The sequence below is a fragment of the Polypterus senegalus genome, chromosome 17, assembly GCF_016835505.1.
Source record: "Polypterus senegalus isolate Bchr_013 chromosome 17, ASM1683550v1, whole genome shotgun sequence".
NCBI classification, from domain to species: Eukaryota; Metazoa; Chordata; class Cladistia; order Polypteriformes; family Polypteridae; genus Polypterus; species Polypterus senegalus.
The window spans coordinates 1,004,213-1,030,294 of record NC_053170.1 but is presented as its reverse complement, the minus strand read 5'-3'; the positions used below and the strand labels follow the sequence as shown (position 1 = coordinate 1,030,294).

The following is a 26,082-nucleotide window of genomic DNA, read 5'->3' as shown; positions in this document are numbered from 1 at the left end:
CGCTGCTGTGTGCCGCCTGCACTTATCCCAGGGGGCTTTCGATCCTTGGTTTCCTTTTGCCCGTTCAGCTTTTGGTGGAATAACTCACCACTCACATTTGATAACACGACGACAGCGACGGCGCCCCCAGCAGGCGGCTGCTTTAAAATGTTCTCATCGTGAAGGAGCCACGTTGGCAAAAGTGCTCCATGACAATACATTGGCAGATCTTCATTGTGTGTGACGCCTCATTCAAGGGAGATGTCAGGGGTGCACCAGGCGGGCACTGGGGGATGGGTGCTGTGCCCTCTGCTCTTCTCCCTATACACCACCTCACTGGGCACTATCGTCAGTCAGTCACATGGTTTGAGTGCCACGCAGCTCAACCTCCAGATGGATCAGAACCTCCACGTGACTTGGTGAGAGCACAACCTGCATGTAGGAAGACCACCTGCACCTCAGCCTGGCAAAGACGACCCACCTAGTTATGTTCAGCACCCCATCTTAGCGATTAGAGCTGCCAGGTGAGCTCACAGCCTTGAGGTGGACACTGATGACCAGTCCTGCAGGTCCACTCCACAGCGTCCTCAAGACCAGAGAGTCTCTGACCGAGTAGGGGGCACAGTGCCCGCACCAGACGTGTTCACTTTGGGATACCAACAATCTGTTCAGCTTCTTTTATTCTTTTTAGCATTTTGTTACATTTCTCTAATTTTTTTTTTTTAATATTCCATTTTTTCCTTTCTAATGATTTCATTTAATAATCTGATGATGGGACGGTCCTTATGGGTGACACTGCAGTCGTGACCCGCTGGGCTGGCTACTTTGAGCAGCTCTTTAAAGCTGACCCTCCAGTCAGGATGTTGGATATCTGACCCCCCAGTCTCACTGAGTTGGCACAGGTGGCGCACCAGCTGAGTAGAGGCGACGGCTGCAGGGGTCTGTGGTCTCTGGGGTGAACTTCTCCAGGCTGGAGGTAAGGCAGTCCTCCTGGCATTGCCAGCAATCTTCCATTTGACTGGCATCATCCCAACTGACTGTAAAGCGAGACTTACCATCCCTGTCTGGAAAGAGGAGAGTGAACGCCTGGACTGGGGCAACTATAGGGGGGTAACACTGCTGTCAGTGCCAGGTATGGTCCTTGCTAGGATTGTCCTTAATAGGATCCATGATCACCTGCTCACCTACCAATAACTGGAGTAGTCTGGTTTTTACGCCTAAGATGCCTACCATCGACTGCATCCTGGCACTGAGGGTCTCATGGAACACAACGTGAATATCAGCAGAGTTTCTGTGCAGCTTTTGTCGATTTTTGTAAAGCGTTTGACTCAGTTGATCGAGCTGCCCTGTGGGACATCCTGAGACTTCGAAGGACCCCCTCAGAGTTGCTGGATATCATGGCCGGCCTGTACACTGGGTCTCTGAGTGCTGTGCAGAGTGGAGGCAGACCCTCTGTGTTTTTCCCAGTTGATTCTGGGGTCTGTCTGGGGTCTGTTCTGCTCCTACTCTGTTCAGTGATCACATGGACTGGGTGTTGGTCAGGATCGGGGGGTCAAGCGGCTGGGGGGCATCTGTTGGCAAAGACTTTGCTGATGATGCTGTGATCTTCGCAGAGTCAATGGAGGCTCTGATCGGGGGTCTTGAGAGACTAAGTGAGGGGTTTGAGTGTCTGGGCTTGCGAGGGTCCTGATAAAAACCAAAGATCCAGGCCTTTAATGAGCCCATGGTCACGGCCATCAGCAGTGTGTCTGTCTGCGGAGAGAGTGTCGACCTTGTTGAGAGGTTTACTTACCTCGGCAGTGACAGTCATGTGACTCTGGGGACTCTTCCTATGAACTCAGTAGGCGGATTGGGAGAGCATGGGGGGTCGTGAGGTCACTGGAAAGGGGTGTGTGGCGCTCCTGATATCTATGCAAAGGGTTGAAGGTCCAGGTCTTTAGAGTCCTTGGGCTTCCTGTTTGCGAGATGTGGACGCTATCGGATGACCTGAGATGAAGACTGGACTCCTTCACGTGTGTCTCTTCAGAGGGTCCTTGGGTACCACTGGTGTGACGGAGTCCCAAATGAGGCACATGACCTGCACTGTGAGGGAGCGTACAGCCATGTGGCACCATTACCCGAGGGTGGTCCGGCTCATTGTCGAGGACCCGAGTGGCTGGACCAGACCAAGGGGACGCCCACATAACACCTGGCTGTGGCAGATAGAGGGTCATTTCTGGGGGGTGGGACTGGACTGCCAACCAGGATACCAAGCTGTTCTGTCGTGTGGTGGGTGCGGTGACACGCTGTACCAGTGCATGTGCCCCAACCTGACCTGACCTGACCTGATGTTTCCCTTTTTTGATTTTTTCTGGATCTTCCCTCTCTTCCAGTGAGGCACTGTTGAATGTCCCGGGACGTCGTTTGTCTTTTCGGACTTTCAAAGCCAGTTTCCTATGTTGGGGCCTGCTAGGGTGCAAGCCAGCATGTAGTAGTGAGGAGCAGGCTGGTCTGCCGTGAGCCTCTTCTGGCCTGCTTGTGCTCTTTTGTGGAGGCCTCACCCGCACTGCTGCCATCTTCAAGTCTCCTTCACACAACAGTCCAAGACTGTGGGTATGAAACCAAAACGCTGATTTGCTGTTAAGAGACAAGACAACTTCTTACAAGGCTTTTGAGTCCAACACTGGGTTAGCGGTGAGGGTGAACTCTGGGGACCTTCATAACTCGACTTGATGTCACTTTGGAGAAACGAGGTGAATAAGACTGTCAAGCTCATAGGACTCCAAAGATTCTAGAAAAGTGTGAAGTGGCAGGGTGGTGGCAGACTGAACGGGGACAATCGTGTGCTCCACTGGGTGACAAGGACTGTGTGCAGCTGTATTGGAGAAGGATGTTAGCCATTTGGTAGCTGGTGCCACTCCCTGCTGTGTGAGCCGAGTGTCCACTAAGACAGCTCCTGCCTCACCTCGGGCACACCAGCTGGCTGTTGTCCTTTCGGGGGCTTCACTTCCCTGTCAACGGCCTCGTCCATCCTGTGATGCTGGGGACTCTGAACGGGCAGCTCAGGCCCAACGAGTGCCATGCAGAGGAGACATCGTCTGCCCTGTCAGGATGAGCCAAGTGAAAATATGGAGGAAGTGTGTGGTCCGGGGTGACCCACCGCTGGTCAGTCGGCCGTCCTGACAGAAAGGCTGCTGCTGCTGTGACGTTGGGCACTAAAATGTCAGCTTCAGAATCGACTCGGAGGGCCTCCTGCTGGAAGAGTGTCTTGCCTTTTGCTGCCCTCTGCTGGCCACCTGAGGTCTTTCCTCATTCTGGTCTCTTCAGTCTCAGCAGTTTATTAGTAAGCATCAGCAACTAAGCAGTGGAGCCACGGTGGTGACTTGAGGAACTGGGCCATAAAAAGAAAGGAGAGCGGCCAGTGAGCCACCTGAGGCCTCCATGGGTGCTCAAGTCTGACGAGTGACCTACCTGTGGGCATCAGATGGGCTTGTGTGGAGCCAGCGACCCCCAGGTGTGCTATGACATGACCAATGACCTGAGTATGCGGGGTCTGTGACCTGCTTGTGGTCTTCATGTGTACCTGTGTGAGGTGAGTTTGTCACCATAAGAGCTTGTGTGGAGCCAGTGACCTCTCCGTGACCCCCAGATATGCTACCCTATGGCCAATGACCACTAAGTGACCAGCTCGATTACGCAGGACCAGTGACCTGCTTGTGTCCTCCATGGATGCTCATGTCAGGCTATCATCTGTGGACAATTCAACAATGACCTACCTTAGGCCCCCAGGTGTGCTTGTGAGAGGCCAGTGGCCAACCTGTGGACATCCTGTGGACCTTGTGTGACGGCCCTGTAACTGCTGTGTATTGGAGTGCAAAGCCAGTGACTCGCCTTAGACCCTCTCATGTGGGGGTCCTCATGCTTTAGAAACCCCCCAGTTTGTGTAGATGTGGCCAGTGGACCTGCTGCTCCAGTGATAGACCTCCTAGAAGAGCGTCCTGTGGCTATGCCAGTGTGGGTGGGTACACGTGGGTCACATGTGTGTTCTCATTTAGTAGCTCTAGAGTGGGCATCAGAATTGTGCCCAATGCTGCCCAGATAGACTAATTGGCGCCCTGTGACTCTAACACAGACTTGAGGGGTTCAAGAAATGGGCGGCTGCATAGAGTAAATTGAGCAACATCCATGGCTGTGGTTTGGCCTCTTGAGGGTCTCAACTTCACCGCAAAGGTGGGCATCAATCCTGCTGAACTCAAGGCTGGGATCCCCTCATCCTATGACATCCATAAACATTGAACACAAGGAAACAAACTGGCCCACTCTGTCTGGCTTGGTCCAACACACACACGGACATGTCAACTGGCATTTCAATGGCAGGGAGGAGGGCATATCAGGAATGAGCGTCTGGCCTGGCACCTCCTCTGCGCCCCTCGAACCACTCAAGGACATCAACTTGTTTCTTCCTCACTTCTCTTTATTGTTACTCGGTTAGCAGTACACATTTGATCAGTCAAGACACTGTGTTAGGTAACCTCTAGGAGGCGCTCTGCTCACATCTAAAAGCTATGGCTGAAGTCTTCTGCTCTGCCACGGGCACACTGAGTGGCAGACGGCGGCCCCGGGTGCAGCCCAGCTGTAGCGAGGTGGAATGAGTCGTAGACGGACCCCTGGCTGCTCATGGGGATCGGGCAAAGGGGCACCACAGGGGGTGAAATTCGGTTTCCAGCTGCACCTGGTGGTCCTGACATGCCAGGTAAGCACCACAGATCCACTTCACCTGCCCTTGTGCCCGTCCTGTTTGTGTGCCCCCATGCAATCCGTCCTAGGCTCAGCACTGTGATGTCTGCCATGTCAGTCTACTCTAAAAGGAGGAAAGGAGGGACGAGTACAGGGAGGTCGAGGCTGAGGGGGCCGCTTCCGCCGCTCAGGCCAGGTCCTTTCTTTCTGCCGTGGACTCCTTAATTATCTGAAAGAGAGTGAAATGGACAGAGTCACCCTAAAATCAAAATGTCACAGCCACTGCCACCAGCACTGAGCACAATGGCAGGGTGGCTATCTAAAATGACTTGCATCCCACCATGCAGTGTCTAGGTGATTTCCTCCCACCATTGGCATGACTGGCACAGGTCAGCCGTGCCCTCTCCTCCATGTGACCCACCTGACCTGAATTTGCTAGTTAAGCCCTGGTGCCCCTCGTCTAGTCCAACCCGAGGCTGAATGTTCTGGACACTCAGATAAAGCTGACCCTGATGGGCATGACCAAGGGCATCTGAGCAGGGCCTGGCATGCATCACTGGTGGGGACGAGTTCGGCTCTCACCTCTGGAGGACCCCCCCCTCTCTCAAACCTCCAAATGGTCAGGGAGGCATGGAGCTGAAGGGGGCTGTGGTGGTGCCCATGAAAGAGGGGCCTTCTGGGTACTATTAGCTTTTGTATTAGGATAAAAAGGGTTGGATAATGACTGACTGGCTGATGTGAGAGGTGGCACCTGTGGCAGTGGGAGAGGAGTCCAGTGACACCATGGAGTAGAACGTCTCACAGGGGACCAAGAGAGCCCTGAGTGCTCTGAAGATGGATGTGGGAAGAGAAACCTCAGCTGGTGAAGTAGCATGTGGTGCCCTACAGGGGGTGCTGTGGGTCTTCAGCGGCCACCTTTGCCTGTTGTGATTGCGCATTGGCCATCTAGTCACCTGGGAGTGTCTCGGCTCCTCTGCTGTTTGTCATTGTCATGGGCACTCAGTGACGTTTGGGGGCCCCGAGGGTTCAAGCCTGCCAATGTTTTCCTCCGTTGTCCCCTTGATGGCCTCACAGCCAAGTGGGATAAAGCCGTGTGAGGCTTGGAGTGACAGTAGAGGTACACTGTGGTGGGATATAACTGAGTCTTCAGACGAGCCCCTCAAGTTACCTGTCAATCTACCGAACCCATGAGGACGCCGGTTCAAGCAGTCAAAATGAGAGGCCCAAACCATACAGTGCAGACTTCACTCCTATTGGCCTCATTGTGGCAAAGCTGCTCCGTGCAGTGCCCCGATTTGGATTGGAAGGCACTGTGCCCACCCCATGCCCACCCTGACCAACACTATGAAGGCTCGCGAAATTGTGGTCTTGGCGCTATGGCACTCATAGACAGATGGATGTCCTGCTCCTTCCATTATTAAATGCATAATGACATAAGTCTGCTGTGCCCGCTGCTGGCACTCACGTACCTCGCCATCTCTGGTTTCCACAGTTTTAACCAAAATATTTCTCTTCACGTGAGACTCAGGCGACAGCTTGGTGTCCAGACTGGTCTCTGGGATAAAAAGACAGAAAGGTTTAGTCACCTTCAGCTCATAACTCCTGACCGCCTAGAGACGGGCATCCCCTGTCAGACACCACCTGGCATCTCAGGCTGCACCTTGGGCATGTCATGTCAGACGCTGCCGAGCATCTCAAATCAGTCACCAGCAGTGACGAGTCAGACCCCACCAGGCGTTACACACTGGGGGTCTCGCATCAAACGCTGCCAGCCATCTTATGTCAGGCATTGGGCATGGCAAGTCACATGGTGCTGGACATCTAATGTCAGATATTAGACGTGTCACGTCAGACATTGGTAATGACAACTGAGACACGGCTAGGCCTCTTGTGTCACACACTGCCAGGTGTCTCATGTCAGACACTGGGCATGTCACGTCAGATGCCACTGGGCGTCTCATGTCAGACAATGGGCATGAGAAGTCAGACACCACTAGGCATCTCATGTCAGATTTTAGGCGTGTCATGTCAGACATCACTGGACATCTTGTGTCATCCTTTTGGTCTGTCATGGCAGATGACGCTGAACGCCTCACCTCCAGATATCTCATGCCAGTCATTGCCAGGCATCTTGTGTCAAACCCCAAGGCTTCCAAGTCTCAAGCTCTTCTGAAGTCACCACGGACCCTGGCATGCGCTCAGGTAGGATACAAGTGAAGCGGGTCGACCTTTGAGTCGTTTCAACCCTGGGATGAGAAGGCAGAAACACCTGAAGTTCTGTCCAAGTGAGGGCAGGGAGCAGAGAGACCCCCTAAAGCAGCACCAGGGTCTCAAGGGTCTCAGGTGAGGGACGCACTCAGAAGTTTTAGGTGGCCACAAATCAGAGGATCCCAGGTCATTTGTGGAGGGACACATCAGGACAATAGGAGGAGGACAGCAGGTGGCCTCATCAGAAGTAATGCCAGGGACACATGGAGGGTATCCTTGACCTACCTTTGTGGGATGGGGTGGTAATAGCGTGGCTGCCCTGGGCACAGCCCCCCCCCCAAGGGTCCTCATTGCACTTTGACTGCTCACCTCGGATCTGCAGAGTCGAGAAGCTCTGCACTGGCACAGTGATCCTGTGAAAGAAAGGCAGACAGATTGAGTCAGGGGTGTCAGTGCCAGTCTTCTTTCTGGCACTGCCCTTCTTTGCCTCCCCGTCACCCTCACCTGCTTTCCTCTCCTTCCAGCAGTTTCCTGTAGGTGGCGATCTCGATGTCCAGGGCCAGCTTGACATTGAGGAGGTCCTGGTACTCCTGCAGGTGGCGCGCCATCTCCTCCTTCAGGTTGTGGATGTCCTCCTCTAGTCGGCCCACGGTGTCCTGGTAGTTGGCAGCCTCGGCACTGAAGCGCTCCTCCATCTCCCGCATCTGTCTCTCCATCGACTCATTCTGCAGAACAAAACCGACAGCTTGGCATTTGTGGGAAGGAGAGGGCAAAGCTGATGTACGGCACCACCTGGTGGGCAGGATGTGTTATGTCACTGCTGCATTAGTGGGCAGATTTGTTATCACTGCTGCCAGCCCAGGCACAGATGGAGGGTCAGGGGCTTGAGGTGGGCACTGTGGCCTGACTTTGTGATATGGGGTGGTGCAGGGCAATAAGTAACTGAGCCACCTGCAGGGGGCAGTAACCACTCAACACATGTCAGTATGCGTGCCCCAGGGGATGGCAATGCCCCTCACTGGCCCTACATCTGAGGTTTGATCTGTAATGTCAACCACTTGCATTAGCTGTCTGAGTGCTGTCATTTAGGTGCCAAGTGTGTGCAACTCCCATGTGGTCCCACTAAGCTTCACCCCATCACAAGGATGCCGGTGGGAAAAAAATGGATCAGAAGGCCAGCTACCTATCAGTGTGCCACGCACCCTCCTGGTAAGTCTTCTCAAAATGTTCAACAGGGACCGCCTGATGCCAGGAGAAATCTCATCAAGGTGGAGTGGGGGTAGAGAGGGTGCCCTCATAACTGGCACAGCACCCCCAGTGAAGCATGGAAGAGTCTCATGGCTCGGAGGGGTCTTTAATTTGTGTGGGACCTTCGACTCCTGGCTCAAGTGAGTGATGCCCACTGCGCAGGGTCAGACGTTGTGAAGACATGGGGGGCAACTGTCTAAGTCCCAAAAGTCCACTGCAGAGCCCAAAGGAAAGACAAGAAGGACGACTCACGGTTCCTCTGAGCGCCTCGAGGTCGCAGGTGAGCACCTGAATCTGACGCCGATACTCGTTGGCCTCCTGCTTGGCCTGGCGCAGGGCCTCGCCATTCCGATTGGCAGCATCCGTCAGGTCGGCGAACTGTTGGAGAAAAAGGAGAGAGACGAAGAAGGAGAGTGCGGCCGGGTGGGCCGAGCGGGCGGTGAGGTCAGCGGCTCTGCCCACGCCTTACCTTGGAGCGGTACCACTCCTCCGTCTCCTGCATGTTGGTGGTGGCCATCGACTCGTACTGAATGCGGATGTCCCTCAGAGCCGCCGTCAGGTCAGGCTTGGACATGTCCATGTCGACGTGGACCTGCTGGCTCACCAGCTGCTCCTGCAGCTCCCTCAGCTCCTGTGGGCACAGAGCAGGCAGTGCCAACTCAGCAGGTGGGCAGAGCAACGGGGCACACAAGGCTCACAGATGGAGAGAGGGAGACCGAAAATGAGTGAGCGGGTGAGCGTCTGTCAGGTAAAGACGAGTGTGTGACAGAGAGAGAGTGAGCGAGAGAGTGAGAGAGAGAGTGAGAGTCTCAGAAAGTGACTGAGACCGAGAGCAACAACAGGTGAGTGAGAGGGAGAGTGAAACAGAGAGAGCGAGCTCTGAGTGAGCCTTTACTGGCAGAGAGGCAGGAAGAGTGAGAGAACGACTGAGAGAGTGAGTCAAATAAGTGAGAGTGCGAGAGAGTCAGAGGGGAGTGAGAGAACGTAATAAAGTGAAGAGTGAAGAGTGAGTGAGGCGGCGTGCCTAACGCCTGACTGGCACAGAGAGAGTGAGGCCGGGCGCCAATGAGCCAGCAGCGCCCACTTGCCCGTCCGGCCCCCTTGCTCACGTGACTCCAGCCCCGCCCACTGACCTCTTCGTGGATTTTCTTGAGGAAGTTGATCTCGTCCTGCAGCCCCTCGACCTTCCTCTCCAGCTCCACTCGGCTCAGCGCGGCCTCATCGACGTCCTGCACAAAAGAGAGACACGCCAGTGAGATGCCAGCCCACCCTGCCGGTCACACCTGACATGCGCGTGCCCACCCGGCTCACCTGTCTGTAGGACGTCAGGTTGTTCTCCGCCTCCAGCCTCAGGTTGATCTCGTCCTGCAGCCTGAAAAATTCAGGAAAGAAAAGAAGAAGGTCACTCGCCCACCCGGACAGAACCAAAAATGACAGTGGGACGGGACACTGGGGGGGGGGCAGCTCCCTCGGGGGTGGTGGCTTTGAACGTCCACACTCACTCTAAGGGGACCCCTCATAACAAGGGGCAAACAAAGTGGTAAAGTCCCAAAAATCCGACTCAAGATTATAGGTGGGGGGACTTGACATTTTCGGGGGGCCTGGATAAATGACCCCTTGGAAGTGGGCCTGTTTTGGTTTAAAATCACAAGGGTGACACTCGGCTCGTGACCCTCTCAGGGAGTGTGCAGTGTAGAATTTTCTTGGCCTCTAGGGGGCGCCCTGCCCACCTTCATGTCACTGTTCCTGCCTGTTTTAATTCAAAGCCCTCCTGACTCCCCCAGGTGCCCGAAGTGTGAACTGGCCCCTGGAGACCACCCCAGACATCTTGATTTAGGTTATGACTGCACTCCCTGTCGAAAGTCGCTATATAACGTAAAGACCAATCAGCAGTGGGCCGGATTGTCTTCTCTTTGTTTCCCTTCGACTTCATCTGCCTGCTGCCTCCTTCCCCCCCCCACCTGTTGCCCCCTTCATTGTCCCCTCAAAGCCCCTTTGTCTGATGCTCACTAAATCTTTTGGCCTGTGTGAGGCGGCGTTCCCAGCAGCTCAGCACGACCTCTGACCCTCGGCAGCAATGAGGCCCCCGCATTCTCAAGAGCGCCACAAAAGAGGTGGGTGGGCAGCTGCCATTCATCAGCTCACCCCAGCCCCTCCCCCACCCTGGGGTCCTTCGAGAGGTGAGACCCCCTGTGGAGTGAGGGCGGGCCTGTCCGGCTGCTGAGTGGCAGTGCTGAGACCACTAGGACACTGGGAGTTTCCAGAAGTTTCTCTTTCGCTCCTTGTAGTGGATGCACTCTTAGCGGGCACAGCGATCTGCATGGCACCCTCAGTTAGCCTCCGTCTGGAGGGCAGTGACATGTCACACAACTGGAGAGACAGCTTAGGGTGTCCTGTAGCTGCGTGTCACTCTCCTCCGACAGACACACACACCCCCTGTATCTGGCACCTTCTAGTGGCGCCCACCTGTGGTGCCTGTGACAGTGTGGGGTGAGGGGGTCTGATGACAGCACAAGAAATTGCTCTGTGCCAGCACCAGCGGGTACACACATTGGCATGCTATCGACTTGGCCATTCAAAGTTCTAACTGAGACGCAGGTGCCAAGTGGCCCCCCCACTTCTGGCCAAGGCCAACTACCAGCTGCCAGCTCACAAGAAAGAAGAATCCTCAATCCGTTCTCTGTGCCCGCTTTGTTGAATTCTGGGTTGTCAGGGCTCAAGCCCATCCAAGCAGCATTGGGCACAAGGCACGAATGGCATGGCAGTCTGTCACATGGCACACATGTGCCCACACCATCATTGATTCACATCAACCTAAAATGCTTGCTCTGGGGGCACAAGTCCACCAGAAATCAAAGCCCAAGACCCCCAATAGAACATGCAGACTGCACACAGACTGTGACCAGGCTGGCATTGAGATTCAGGACTTTGGAGTTTTGAGATGGCACAGTGCCGCCCCGAGAGAGGACCCTCAACTCCACCCACTCACTAACTGCAGTGGATTCCAGAGCCTGCCAGGGGGCGCTCTGCTCCACTGAACTTGGGTCATCTGTGACTGCCCAGGGGTTGGCCCGACCCCTTTGGGATTTTGGCACCACCCCCGATCCCCTCCCCCAGGCGAGTGCCACTCGGGGGTGCCGGCGCTGCCGCTGCTGCTTACTTCTGCCGCAGGTTGCCCAGGTCCTCTGCCAGGTTGTCCCGCTCGATCTCGGCCCTGGCCTTGGCGCTGTTGAGCTGGTCCACCTGCCTCCTGAGCTCGCGCAGCTCCTCCTGGTAGATGTCCCCCAGCCGGGTGGGCTCCTTGCCCCGGATCTGGTTGAGCTCAGCCACCAGCACCTTATTCTGCTGCTCCAGGAAGCGCACCTTCTCGATGTAGCTGGCGAAGCGGTCGTTGAGCTCCATCATCTCCACCTTCTCGTTGGTGCGGGTCTCCTTGTACTCGGCCTTCAGGGCGTCCGCCAGAGAGAAGTCCACCTTGTCCTGCCCGTACACCAGCACCCTGGCCAGCTGGCTGGAGCTCTTCACCCTCACGCCGGCCATCCTGCTGCCGCTGGGGGGCTGAGGGTAGCTGGTCCTTGGCGAGCTTCCCAGAGAGTAGCGGCTACTGCTCAGCAGCCCCTTGTTGGTGCTGCCCGGGGTGCCCCCAAATCTTTTCCTGTAGGACGACGTCCGCTGACCCTCGGTGTTGAAACTCATGGCACTGCTGTGGACCCGCACAAGTGAGCCGGGGATCGTCTGCGGCCGCCTTTATAGATGGGAGACCACCCTGAAGTGGGAGGGAGGTGGGCAGGGGGAGCAGGGGTCCTAGTGCTAGTTGAGTTCCTGCTCTCACTGGCCACTCACAGGCACGGAGGTTGGGGTCCGGATAAGACTTGTGAGGGTCTCTTATGAGGGAGTCATGGCAGAGTTCTGGCCCTGTGGGTAACGCCGGGGCAGAGCACTCAGTGCCCCTTTCAGGGAAGTGTTGGGGTCCTGGGACAAAGGACCCCTGAGGTCTCAGTGGATTGAGATTATTTCTCCTGGGGGGCACACAGGGAGGGCTTCAATCAATGGAAACTCACTTTCAGTGCCAGCCTGCAGGACAAAGATGGCCCGACTTTGTGAACCCAGCATCCAGCATTGAGGTGGGCAACAAATAATCAAGTGGGGCCCAAGACAGCCCAGCTGGCACGTGGCAAACAGGGAGCAACTCTCAATACACGTTGCTGTATAGCTGACTTGGTCCACCCGTCATTTCATATAGCGCCTTTCGTTATGCAATGACCCCCTCAGAGCCCTCCATTCATTCACATTAACAACAGGCATCTTGTGTTACAGAAGGCCCACCCTGGCAGCACTGGCACTAAGGCAGGAATGAACCCTGGATGGGCACCCATCATGTATGGCAGCTCAGTTTGGAGCCTCTGTTTCACCTTTCTGCCAACCTTTTTGATGCAGGATGAAAACTGGAGTGCCAAGCAAAAATACCCACTGGGGCACAATGAGGTGTGCAGGTCACTTCATGGTCGGAGGTAACACAGCGGCCCTCTGTCACACCCAGCCAGGTTAGTGTAATATCTCAAATAAAGAGCAGGGGGCTTGTCACCAGGCTGGCACAGTGATTGGCATTGCTGCCTTATATGTTAAGGAGAACACCTTCAGATGTCAGACTCCTCACAGACGTGTTCTCCATGTGTCTCTGGGGTCCCTGTGACATGTGGCTCTAAACTGGCAACATCTCAGTGACTCTGGGTCTGTGACCAGCAATTGACGGGCATTCCATCCCAGGCTGGTACCGGAGTTATATAAGCACCATCAGGCAGCAACCTGGGCAAGGTTATACAGCGCCTTTCACAGTCATAACTTAGTTATAGTGCCATCCTTTCTGACCAGACCCTCTTGCTTGTTGCAAGCTTTGTTTCATATAGCGCCTTTCATGATCATCACTATAGTGCCATCCTCCTGCCAAGACTGCCTCCCTCAAGATCAGTCCTGTTTATATAGCGCCTTTCATGTCACCTTCCTGACCAAGCCCTCTACCTTTTGGCCGTTACTGGTTTACATTCCTTCCTGGCACATTTGATGTGGCATCCTGCTGAATCCCAGCCATGTCAGCCGTCACCTGCCTTGTTTCATATAGCGCCTTTCATACTCATAACTTATTTATAGTGGCATCCTCCTGAGCAGACCCCATCAGTCATCGAGAGCCTTGTTTCATAAGGCGCCTTTTTCCTAATCATATTTATAATCTGCAGTTTTTACAATGGCAGCCTCATGACCAGACCCCCGTGCCTTTCATGGGTGGCACAATTTGAGGCGGGTCGGACAGAAAGGCGACACAAAAGCCAAATGTCTCAGGCGTTGCCACCGTTGCCCGTGCTTTGGTCTCTTTGGTTATCTTCTGCGAATGTCAAGGCATGTGAGGAGGTTGGCACATTGTGGTCGGGTCTGCCTGCTCGTTTGTCACCGTCTTGTCCACTTTTCGCCTTCCTTTCAGGAGGTGCCAACTTGTGCTTCAGGGCTGTGAAGTCCCCAAAGTAGACAAATTTTCTTGCGGGCCAAGCAGCCAAGTTGGAGTGTGCACCAGGCAGTCTGCCCCCAGCCAGTTATCGTAACTGATTACTGAGCCTCTGCAAGTGCCAGCTGGGTACACCTCACTGGTGCCTCCTGCAGATATGAGCTGAGGCTGCCAAGGATTTGTGGAAGTACTGTACAACCATTGCATCCCTTTGGACTCAGGATGGCATGGGAGTGAGGAAGAGGAAGCACTTCAGCCCTCCCAGACTCCAACTTGGCTGTGTCACCTGAAGGGCTGTGCCCATCTTTATGCCAGGCTGAGTGTAGCCATGTCACCAGGACAGGTTCCAGTTGGGCACAAAATGAAGGAGGCTGCTGTGTGGGTGAGTTTATAGTGCCCTGTCTGCACCGCTCAGCCTCCTCTTGCACTGCGAGCTGTTTACTAAAAGGCGCTATATCCGAGGGCTCTGACGGCTCTTCCAAAGCAGTGTAAAGGCGCTATAGCGATTATGAGACCTGGTAGTGGACAGCTTTAGTACAACCCCAGCAATGGGGGCATCTCCAATACTGGGGTCTGAGAAAGGGGAGGCTCGACCTGGTTTAGCGGCACGTCGGCAGCCACCCTCCCCCACTGGCCCAGCATGAGACCCCCTTGTTGACACAAAGGCCGCATTGAGGCCAGCCACCCAAATCCGCCGAGCCCAACACGCCAACGTCACCCATGCGCTGCCCATCCCGGGGTGCATCACTGATCAGCGGCACGTCTGCAGCGAGCTCTGCGGGACCGCGCATGTGGGGGCTTCGGGGGGGCTGCATTGAGGCTGAGAGCCACACAAACCGCACGCAGACAGCCCACCCGGACATGGAAGGCCACGCACGCAGGCTGCCATGTGGTCCCCCAATGCGCTGTGTCGTCCCGTCACCCTCTCGGATGGGACACTGGGAACGTGCAGATAAAGGGGGGGCGCGCACAGCCTGCCCACTCATTGTCAATCAGTGGCATTGGGGGTCCATGGCACATAGCGCCTTAAAGCATTTTCAGACTCGCAGAGATTTCGCAGCTGGTGCAGTGAGCGGAAAATGTTAAGAAAGAGAGAAAAAAATGCTTATATAGCGCCTTTCATCATAAGCAACACTGAGAGTAAAACACAAAGCACTTGACTTAAGGAGGAATCTGCAGTTTGGTGTCACCTCTCTAACTGATACACAGTATAGCGCCCTTCACGTCTCTCTTCTAATGCACGTCCTTTTCTGTCCTTCTGTTGTCTTGTGCCTGCCATGTCTACTCGTCTATTCCTGTAGGGTGCCTTCTGCCCCTCTGTCTATGTTATATAGCGCCTTTCACATCAAGCTCATTCCTGTCTGTCTATTTATCTTATGTGCTGTCTTTACAGGTTGTCTGCTTTATATAGCGCCTTTTCTATCATTCTGTCTCTCTTATTTCTCAATCTGTTATATAGCGCCTTTCACATCTATCTGCTCTATTGTGCCTTTCTTATCTACGTATTTATCTCTTTGTCTTTTTCCTTACTTGTTTATTGTATTTAAAGTTTTCTTGTTTAATACTGTATATAGCGCCTTTCACATCTCACTGTCTCTGCCCTGTGTAGTGCTGTTCATGTCTGCCTTACTGGGACTTTCCATCTTTCACCTCATGTCCATTTAATCTTCCTGCTGGTGGTCTTTGTTGCCCCCCTCCCACTTGACAGTTTACCACATGACTCACAGGATGCTTTCCCATGATCCTTCAGACCTGGCTAAACTTGGTGAGTCTGACCATCGGGGGGGCTATGGTCATGTGACAGGCCCTCTACCAGCCAACGGGAAGAGAGGTGGTGATGCTGGACGAGGTGGCAGCTCCTGTTGTCTTGTTCACTGTCAGGGGTCCGTAGCCCAGACTGGACAGGATGCCCACATGCCAGATGATGAGGGGCCGCTGACCAACCTGCCTGTGCATCTTTAGGAGGTGGAAATTCATGGTGTGGCGAGTGCCTGGGGCTACTACCCAGTCGGGATGCCCAGGAGGACCGGAGGAGGGCTTGCTTCTCCTCCAGACCACGAGGGGGCGACCGCCCTGGTTGCTTTGGGGACCACGGGTAGAGAGCTTGGAAACTCAACCCTGGAGGGGCCTGTGGTCACCGCCAGGGGGCGCCCCAATGCCTAGAGAGCCCCTGACGTCAGCACTTCCGCCACACCCGGGTGCACAGCTGGCACTTCCGCCACAATGGGGCGTGTCGGCAGAGGAGTGTCGGGAAGCACCTGGAGCTCCACTGGGCATGTATATAAGGGGCCGCCTCCCTCCATTCAATGGCTGGAGTCGGGTTGAAGTGGACAGAGCTTGCTAGAGAGGATTGGAGGCGGCCTGAAGAGTGAGGCAGAGAGTGAGAGGCCTGGGTTTGGGGTGCACTTTATTATTGTACATAATAGTGTTAATAAATGGGTGGGCACGGTGAGGCTTCACCTGGTGGCACATGTGCTGAGGGTCCAGAACACAAATGCCCACCATGACCTGGAGTTCTCGAGCTCCACAAGTCCCCTCTCTGTCATATCTGTGACCCCAGGTGACAGTCAGAGGACCAAAACAAGCAGGTGAGCAGGTTTAGAAAAATAAACCAAGAAATACTCCAAAAAACACCAAAAAGGGAGGGGATCACCGTCAAGCCCTGGCAACCAAAGAACTTAAAAATCAGCAGGAATTAGTGGAGGAGCCTTACAAAAAGGAAATACACGTTAAAGGTATACAATGTTTAGATTGCTGCCAATATGCTGCTGCTGGAGTATGTGAACTTCCCCTTGGGATTAATAAATTATCTATCTATCTATCTATCTATCTATTATATAGTGCCTTTCATATCTATCTATCTATCTATCTATTATATAGTGCCTTTCACTCTATCTATCTATCTATCTATCTATCTATCTGTCTATTATATAGTGCCTTTCATATCTATCTATCTATCTATCTATCTATCTATCTATCTATTATATAGCTATCTATCTATCTATCTATCTATCTATCTATCTATCTATCTATTATATAGTGCCTTTCATATCTATCTATCTATCTATCTATTATATAGCTATCTATCTATCTATCTATCTATCTATCTATCTATTATATAGCACCTTTCACTCTATCTATCTATCTATCTATCTATCTATCTATCTATCTATCATCTATCTATCTATTATATAGTGCCTTACATATCTATCTATCTATCTATCTATCTATCTATCTATCTATTATATAGCGCCTTTCACTCTATCTATCTATCTATCTATCTATCTATCTATCTATCTATCTATATAGCGCCTTTCACTCTATCTATCTATCTATCTATCTATCTATCTATCTATCTATTATATAGCGCCTTTCTATCTATCTATCTATCTATCTATCTATCTATTATATAGCGCCTTTCTATCTATCTATCTATCTATATGAATATACTTTACAATATCGTACAATACACTTCAAGGATAAGTCTGCTACAATATACTGAAAACATGGTGGAATATGCAAACTACTGCCATTTTTTTCCAAAATAAATTTCACAATACATTTTAAAATGCATTGCATTTGTCATTCCAACAGATGGTGTGTCACAAATGTTCATAGTGCTAAACTGTGCCATCTGTTGGGATGACAGAGACACAGCAGAAGGACAGACGCACAGATGTGCAGACACACACACTCACACTCAAACACACACACTTTTATTAAAACACACAGCTGAGGTTCATCTCTCTGACATTGCTGGATGTCCCCACATATTTTTGGGGGTCTCTTGAAGTCGTTTTCATTCTCCTAAAAAGGAATAATAAAACTACAACAAAAAGCAATCAAAGCAGACGAGTTCCAAACGGAAGTCCACTGGAAAGTTCAAGACGCAGTCACAAAAGCCTGCGAAGCCCGCCGAAGCCCACCGTAATGATCTGTTCAGTTGATGTCTGATCCGCGTCGTTGTCGGTGTGTCTGATCACGTCTGCGTCCCAGCGCTGTGTCGCCCGTCCGTATTTGTGCAGTGTGTGATGTCATTGGCGCGCTCTACACACCCAAGCTGGATGCCCCTCTGCCTCTTCTTCTTCTTCTTGTGCTTCTCCTTCACTCTCAGTCCATTGCCTTATTCCCTTTCCCATAATCCCCACTGTTTTTAGAACCGGGGGTCTTGTCCTGTGTCCCCTCACTTTTATTTTGTAACTTGGGTGATGGACGCCAGCAGACGGCCGGCTCTCTTTATCTCATCGTTTTCCAGATTCTGTCGATTCCCTGTCATTGTTTTTCTCGAATTCATTTTCGACTTCCATTGTCCCCCCCACCCGGGCCAACTCTTTTATTTCAATGTCCGCCCCTTTGTGTTTCTTTATTCCCGTAAACTGAATTCTGAACTTGGCATCAATGCCAAGCTGTGATTCCCGATGTTCACCTTGCCTGCCATAATGTCACAATTTCCTTTTTTTAGGACACTCAGCCTCACTCGGTGACACCGTGACATCGCAGCCTTTTTCTAGTTGCAGCTTTTCTTGCAGAGTCCATCAGCCACTTCATTGCCCCCCACATGTCCTACTGCAAAAGCCCCGTGTTTAACAGAAGCCATCACATATGCAGGACCTCCGTGGTCTTCAGGTCTTCATCTCCCTTCCTCATTTTGGGTGGACTCTGACCCAGCGGGCAGCCACTCTCTTATTTCTTCTCCCCAAACTAATGCCAACGTGGCTGCCATTTATGCCCCTGAAGAGACTGAAAGATGTTCTGAGCTTCTCTTCATGAGGACCTGAGGGTGGCCTGCTGCTGCTGCTCCGACTGTCCCCAAAGCAAATGGCCAAGCTGGAATGACCCAAGGTCACAAAGCAGAAGGACACACAAAACGTAACGTGTGGCAAAGGAGGCTCCTGACATCTGCAGGCCCGGATGAGGACTTTGCTCCTTGGATGACCTTGGAACCCATCACGTTGTTGCCAAAAGGTCATGACATCTTGAGGACACGCCCCCAGCACACGGGGCGTTGCCCAAACAACGGGAGATTAAAATGGTGGCGGATCACGAGATAACAAAATGATGGCCACAATGGACCCAAATATTTGAGAACAATTAAAGTGAAAGGAGAATCCAAAGACAAAGAGCAGGAAGACCCCCGTGTTGGCTTTAGGGTCACGTTTGTGCCCTTTATTCACACGGTATGTCACACTTTATCATTATTCCCGTGATGTCACTGCAGTGTCACTCGGGTGGTGGTTGGTCAGCCTATCGTCACCAGTGTTTTATGGTTAGTTACGACACCCGGTGGCACACCTGACGTGTGATGGCATCACCGCACAGTTACTGTACATGAGTGTCACGTTTGGAATCACCAGGGCTGACCTCCTGTTATCTGCTTATTAATTAAACAATCTAAATGTCTGCAAGAAAATCAACAAAATAAACCGCTGGGACCACCCTGGGACCCCATGTCATGCGTAAGGCCAAAGAAAGAACGAATGTCAGAATACGTCGAGCGGAGCTCCGCCCTCTTCTGACGCGGGTTCAACAGGCTGCTGTGACGAGCTGGCTGAGGGGCTGCATCTGGAAGTGATGTCACCGATCCCCTGGTGCTTCGCCAGCTGGTCGTGAGATGAAAGAGGAGAAGGAGTTGACGGCTCGGCCATATTACCCTCTTACCTCGTTAGAGCCTTGACGGTGCGCCACGTCATGTGACCGTGATGGTCCAGGCCACCTTGTCACTGGAAGGGCAGTTGGAATTCTCATGGTGGGGTGGCTCTCCAGCTCTCCGCACCGCTGCTTCTTCACCCACAAACTTTGTGAACTTGGAGTCCCACTGAGCACCAAGAGCACTTCCAAGAAAGCCTACAAGAGGGGGAAGTCGCCGTCAAACCCCGGCTAGTAATAAGATCAAACGCTGCAACTTTATAAAACAAAAAGGTTTATTTCACAAATAGCCCTGTAAACACATGAGGCTCCGCAGAGCACGCTCAGCCGAAAAGGAGGGTCCGGCGATCAGAGGTGGACAAGTCGCAATACGAAATCCCAAAGACGGTCGAAATGAAAAGCAAAGTAGTCGAAAGTCCAGTAATTCCCAAAAAGCTCAGAAAAAGGCTCAAGAACTCCAGAGGGTCTTCGTGCTGAGTGGAGGGCGGTTCCTGATGGTGATTGGCAGGTGGCCCCACCTCTGGGGAGGACCACCCACAACACATAGGGACCATAGCAAAGGGGACTGACACTAAGGAATGACACACAGAATCACCATAAATGGACAAAAGAGACTCAAAACAGGAACGTGAACCCCACCAAGAGCGGACCCCCCACTCCCCCACTTGTGGTCTTGCCCACTGCACTTCAGTTTCCACTCTTTCTGCCCCTGGTTTGTGTTTGGCGACTCCTGGACGTTTCATGGTGCCCGGTCTAAGGTGTCACCTCCATGTCCAAGTGTCACGTGAGTTTGGGTGGCACCGCTGGCTTCACTCCTGCCCTGCTGCTCTCTGCCCCATGTTTCCCCTTCCTTTCCTGGTCCTGCTGCCAGTCCTTTCCTTTCGGTGGCACCTTTGGCATCCCTGCCTGATGCTCTTGTGTTGTTCTGTTAGCTCTGCAGCAGCTTGCTGGTTAAAGGTGGGCATCATCACCTCCCACCCGGGCTAAGCTGAGTGAAGCAAACCCTTGCGGGTTCTTTGTAAGCTTAGCCTTTGGGGCTTTTTGTGCCCCACTGGCATGTCCGGTGTGCAGGTGCGGCAGGTACAGGTCACTTCACTCCTGGTGGTCGAGACGGAGCTGGGACTCGCCTTGACCCCCCCACCCTCGGACCTCGTGCCCCTCATCCTGGGCCTTGTGGCTTCATTCCTTCAGGCCGTCCAATCCCAGTTTGGGAGCTGGGCCGGCTCACCGTTGTGCCATCTCTTGCCATTTCTGATTGGCGCCGCCCCCCCAAACCCCCCACCCCCACACACGGGATGCATGAGGCCCCTTCCCCGCAACGGGGGCGACTTGTTTTTCTCCGCTTTGGATTTGTTTTGTGCTCCGCAGATCAAAGGCTGCGTCTTTGTTCCTCCCAGGAAAAGAAAGCCAAACGGCCGTTAATTCCGCCTCACAAAGGGCGCCTTTCACAAGCTCTGCCTTTCATTTAGTGGCGGAGCCCCCTGAAAAGTCACGGTGCGCTCCCATTGGTCTGCCGGCCTTTCGGGTCATTTTTCCAGTTCTCGATGCCACAAGAACAGGCTGTGCCCGGGGAGGCTCCTGTCTCGGCCCGGCAGATTTATCGTCACTCGTCATCCATCTTCAGTCCATCTTTCTGTGCTGCCCTGTGAGAAAGGCTGGCCAGGACAATGGCGCCTCTGGTGACGGGCCAACAGTGAGACGGGCACAATGGGACAAATGAATCACCGCTGCGCTGGACGTGAAGAATGGCTGTCTCACAGCGGCGCACAGCGGCCAAGAACCCGCCAGAAAAGACTGAAAGAAATTTACAGCCGTCAGCTGCCATTGTGCCGCTTAACTGCTGTCTGCCCGGCTTTGAGCGACGAGAAGAAAGCGGCCTCGTGAAGACCACTGGGGCGCCGGGCAGGGGGGCACAGCTGGAAAGTCACAGAGAATGACGAGGCTCAACCCGGGAGTCACCTGACAGAGAGATGGCAGGGACGCCTGACGGGGGCCACAGAGAGAACGTCTGCCACTGACAGAGGGCACAGGCCTGATACAAGGCTGAGGGGCACAGGGACGGGCCCTCTAGCCTGGTGGTCCTGAAGCCAGCTGGGAAAGTGGACTTGAGGTGGGCTGTGAGACATGAGGGGTGGCTTTTTTTTATTTTCCCACTTGGTCAGTGTCCTCCCTCCTTGTGTCCTTTGTTACACAGAAGTCACTTCTAGCTGTTCCTGGCCTCTCTCGGTGACAGCGCCCCCTTGTGTCCACGCTGCCCACTAACAAGGTCTGCGAGGTTGTCGGTGGCTTTCTGTGTTGTTACGAGGAGTTGAAGTCTGGAGGGCAATCTGAAGACTAAGACCCCCAGAGCCCACCTATTACAGTTCAAAGTGAGCCACAAAGGGACCAACATCAGCGTTAGCTGACCCCAGTGGTGGGCACCTGGTCACCTCCCAGATTGGAGGAGGGCTGAGACCAGGGAACGGGGGTCCCATTGGAACCCAAAATGGCCTCATGCTGTAACAAGACAGCAGCCAGTTAAAGTATCGGAATGTCGAGGAGCTGCTTTGACATCCAGAGGTTTTATCTGGGGGTGACCAGGAGGGTCCTGGAGCAGCCCCCTCAAAGAAGGCGGTAAACACAAAGTACAAACGGGCAGAAGTAAAACAACATGCCTGCCTCTCCTCCTCCTCCTTGAACCCCTGTCGGTATTTAGGGGGTGGCGAGCCCCGCTGCCCACTCAAGGCACAGCCTCTCTCTCCTGTCGTCTGTCTCCTTCCACCCTAAGACCCCCAAACCAAAGGTCACTTCAGGCCAGGCCTCAGAATCAGGTCAAGGGTCAGCGGCTGGGGTGTCAAGCTAGACGTCTGTCAATGATGGTGGTCCTTACTGTGGGGTCTGTTGCCTGACCTGGCCATCTTGCTTACAGGGAACAGCTCTGAGACCAGCGCCACCACCAGGGGGCTCTCTAGCCGTGTGCTCCGTCTCCTCTGCTCATTCCAGTGCCACTCGAGTTTTCTTGTAGTGATCAATGCGTCCCACTCCTCTCACTCCTCTCACTCTGCTCACTCCTGATCTTCTGACACTTCTTCTTCTCCTCTCCCTCCCATCCAAGCAAACTCCATCATGGACGACTGACCCCTGGCAATGGCATTCCTTCTATTCCGTGTGCCCGCTGATGCCTACCTCTTCTGCCCACCGCTTCTACCAGGTTTGTGTCCTCCACCCCAATAAAAGGGTGACTGATGGTTTACTAAGCTCCGTGGCCTGCAGTGTGAGGTGTGGATGTTAAAACCGTAGCAACCAGCTGGCAGTCAAAGGGGTCACCTGGACCTGAGAGGGGGTGGTCTGTGGGCAAACCCAAATGAAAGGAGCCGCGTGGCAACTTGGAGTCGGACAACGAGAAGAGGTGGCTGCCACAGAAAGTGGTGACCCACTCACGGTGGGCTGCATGTGGCCATACTAGCAGGAGCAGCTGCCCAATAAACAGCCCTGCTTATAAACTGTGCCCGGTCTTGCTTTTGGCACCATGGGTTGTTACCATGAAAGAAAACAACAATTGTAACATGGAATGTCTGTCAACAAGAAGCTGTTGGCCATTGGTGGTCCTCAGTCTTTCACAGCCACACCTCAGCAGGCCCCTGATGTCCCTCTTGGGGCGGAGTCTGTCAGATGGACAGTCCAAGGCAGTGTGACCTCTAGTGGCCGGGAGGTATTGCTGCCCCTGGGACTCCCCCTCTCTGGGGACTCTGAGGTGGGAGCGACGAGTGACCTGTCGTCTAGTGGCCAAACATCGGTGTGACTGCCCGCCTCTCACTTCTGCTTCCAGGGGTCTCGCTCCCTCGGCTGCTGCAGGCTGACTGGCCATCGTCCATCAGCAGCCTCCAAAACAAACCATGGCTTCCTGTATATCTATGAAGTTGTGCTTGATGACGCCCCTCATGTCAGACACAGGGGGTCCGACAGTCACCTGCAGGAGTGAGGCCCAGGCTGGGCTCCTCTCTGTGCCACAACTTGAAAATGTCCAAAATAATCGTAAACAGGTTTCAGGACACGGCGGGGAGCAACCATGAAAACCTCGGACCCCAAGAAACCAAAAACAAAGGTCCTTCATATCGAGAGACTTTGTGAGCAAAACGTTTCAGGAGAAGAACAACAACAAAGCAGCCAAAGGGCAAAATGGAAACCCAAAAACGACAAAAGTCGGCCACAAGTCCAAAATCTGGGAATCCGAAATGCGAGGGAAGAGTCCAAGTGGAGCTCAGCAGGTGTGCCAGCCTGTGGTGACCTCCGTCTGGGGGCGGAGCTAGAGAGGCAGGGTCTGGTGGCGCTGCCCCCTGTGGCTCCGCTTTAAGGGCGCACATTAAAAGTCGACTCAACATCAGATTCTCACAATACAAAGCATAAACAACAAACACAATGGAGACAGAACAAAAAAATGACCAGAACAATCCATACGTCGAAAAACAGAGAGCCCACTCTGCCGGACCCCTCAAGAAGAGCAGCGCGGTCCGAGCACAGCGCCTCCCACTGGTGATAAGCAGGTGTTGGGGTCACTGTGGCCGACAAGATAAGATTCAGACTCGTCCTCCCCAGACGATGTCCTTCTGTGGGCTTGTCCAGGTGGTCTTTGCAGACCCCGTTCAGGCCGCTCCTGCTCCGCTTCTCCCCATTGAGAGACCACCTGCAGTATTTTCAGATCATCACTTTTCGCACTGACTACTGACCAGTGCAGGCGAGACCACCGGAGTGCAGGGTGGGCCCTCAGGCCCTTTGATTGATTGAAGCCGCAGCCAATCACTTCATCAGCTCCTCCCCAAGGTCAGCTGAACAGAAAGCCAAACCCACGACTTCAGGGCTTGAAACTGGGGGTCCAGCAGTGGCCCCCCATCCCACCTAATGGGCTCTGAGTGATGGGGATCAGATTACCTGAACACACTGAGCCATGTGCCCATCAGGGTGCCAGCGTCACCTTGTGACAAATGAAGAGCTGGTGGGCTCAGAGGACACGTTCAGAGCTCAACCTGACAAGCACTGAGTGGCCATCGCTTGGTATTAGGATGCCCACCGGCCATCCCTAGTAGGGGATGGGCCACAGCCTGGTGCTCATGGGCACTGCAGCCAGAGCTCTGAGGAGATGCCAAGCAGGGCCTGCTGCCAACTTGGAAAACACCAGTGGGCATCAGTTTAAATCTGCCCAGGGTGCTTTTCAAGTTCAGATACAAACTTCTTTGAAGGGTCTGCAGCCTCAGACGGGCAGGGGACCACCAGCAGGCGACCACGAATGAACTGGTGGGCCGTTGTCTGCTGGACACATGGGTGAGGCTCCTCAGTGGGACAACTTCACCTTCTCTCATTTGGAGAGATCTGATAAGCTTTAAGACCCCCTATGGAACCAGAAATCCCAGCAGTGAGACAAGAGCGAGGAGCTTCACCCAGCCACCATCAGACAGATACCTTGGGGGGGCGGCAGCAGCCGGCACAAGGGAGGAGTTCCCTCTGGATGGGATGCCAAGCCATGGCAGGGCTAACTGGCACAAAGTGTTCAGAAAAAAGGGAAGTGAAGATTAGAAGAAGAACAATAAAGTTGAGACGAGGACGAGACCACTCGGCCCAAAGAGCCCCTCCATCCTGGCCACCTCAGTTGTCAAAAATCAAATCAAGTCGAGGTGTGAGGGTCCCTAAAGTCCTGCAGCTCACCACACTAAGTGGTCACTCCTTCCATGTGTCTGTGGTCCTCTTCCTAACGTCTGTGTGACACGTCACAAGTCTCCCGCTGTGCCCCCCGTGTCCTCGATGGTCTCAGTCCCTTTATACCTCTAAACACTTCAGTCGGGTCTCCTCTTCATCTCTGAAAGGCTCAGCTCTCTCATCATTCGCCCCCTGTAGCCCCCCGTAATCAGCCTCGTCGCTCTTCAGGACTTTCTCTGTCACTGCTGTGTCTTTGTGGTGACCAAAACTGACTCCAGATGAGGCCTCACAGAGTGTTATGACGCAGACCCTCCTGGGACTTGGACTGCACACGTCAAGGCGCTATATAGCCTGGCCTTCTGCGAGTCTTCTTAATGCCTTCTGTCGGGCAGTTGATCATGTCAAGTCCACCACGACTCCTTCTCTTAAGGTGGACTCTCCATTTTCAGACCCCCACTGTGTACTCAAACCTCACATTTCTACTTCCTCCATGTAATTCTTTGTATTACTGACATTAAATGTCATCTGCCCGAGCCTGCCTGCTGCCCAAGTCCTTCTGTGACGACTCAATGGATTCTCGATGATCTGCCAGTCCTGCCATCTTGCTGTCATCGGCAGGCCTCACCAGCTGGCTCTTTGTCATTTATTGATATTAACAATAGCAGCGGCCTCAGCACTGCCCCCTGCTGGTCAGCACTTCAAAAAGGACAAAGCAGGGCTGGAAAAAGGAGAAGGGTGCCTGCAGTGCCCACAACGCGGGTCAGTCAGCCACGAGGCGCCCTTCGAGCCCGATGAGCTTGACCAGAGCGTACGGGACCCTCATGTCTGACCCGGTGGAAGTTACGTGACCCTCACTGCGGGGTACTGTGGTCTGCAATTACACTCTGTTGGAGGGGAAAAGGAAAAGGTGGGTTAGGGTTAGGGGGTCTAAGCTACGAGGAACGAGTAAAAGAGCTGAGCCTTCTCAGTTTAAGCAGACGGAGACGAAGAGGAGACCTGAGTGAAGAGTTAGAAATGATGGAGGGAGTTAGTCCAGTGGACCGAGATGGTGACTTTAACATGAGACCATCGGGGACACGGCAGGAGACTCGTGAAGGGTAAACGTCACACAAACCGCA

General features: G+C 53.5%; 1 protein-coding gene across 2 annotated transcripts; it reads right to left on the bottom strand.

Annotated features, from left to right (window-relative positions):
* Positions 1-4,411: 4,411 nt before the first annotated feature.
* LOC120517808 (glial fibrillary acidic protein) lies at positions 4,412-11,883 on the bottom strand. Of its 2 annotated transcripts, XM_039740297.1 has the most exons (9): positions 11,312-11,882; positions 9,463-9,523; positions 9,285-9,380; positions 8,621-8,782; positions 8,404-8,529; positions 7,408-7,628; positions 7,273-7,316; positions 6,165-6,250; positions 4,412-4,924 (listed from the first exon to the last, which is right to left on the bottom strand). In XM_039740297.1, exons 1-9 carry the CDS (start codon positions 11,845-11,847, stop codon positions 4,883-4,885), a joined length of 1,374 nt encoding a protein of 457 aa, XP_039596231.1. In that variant the 5' UTR covers positions 11,848-11,882; the 3' UTR covers positions 4,412-4,882. The 2 variants fall into 2 exon arrangements, with proteins under 2 accessions (XP_039596231.1, XP_039596232.1); XM_039740298.1 differs by lacking the exon at positions 6,165-6,250 and having other exon boundaries at positions 11,312-11,883.
* Between the last annotated feature and the right edge of the window lie 14,199 nt (positions 11,884-26,082).

Coding starts and splice junctions, on each gene's coding strand:
- LOC120517808 (XM_039740297.1), bottom strand. CDS start 11,847: ATGAGTTTCAACACCGAGGGTCAGCGGACGTCGTCCTACAGGAAAAGA. Junction 8,783..9,284: donor TCAAGAAAATCCACGAAGAG/GTCAGTGGGCGG, acceptor CTGTGCCCACAG/GAGCTGAGGGAGCTGCAGGA. Junction 8,530..8,620: donor AGGAGTGGTACCGCTCCAAG/GTAAGGCGTGGG, acceptor TTTCTCCAACAG/TTCGCCGACCTGACGGATGC.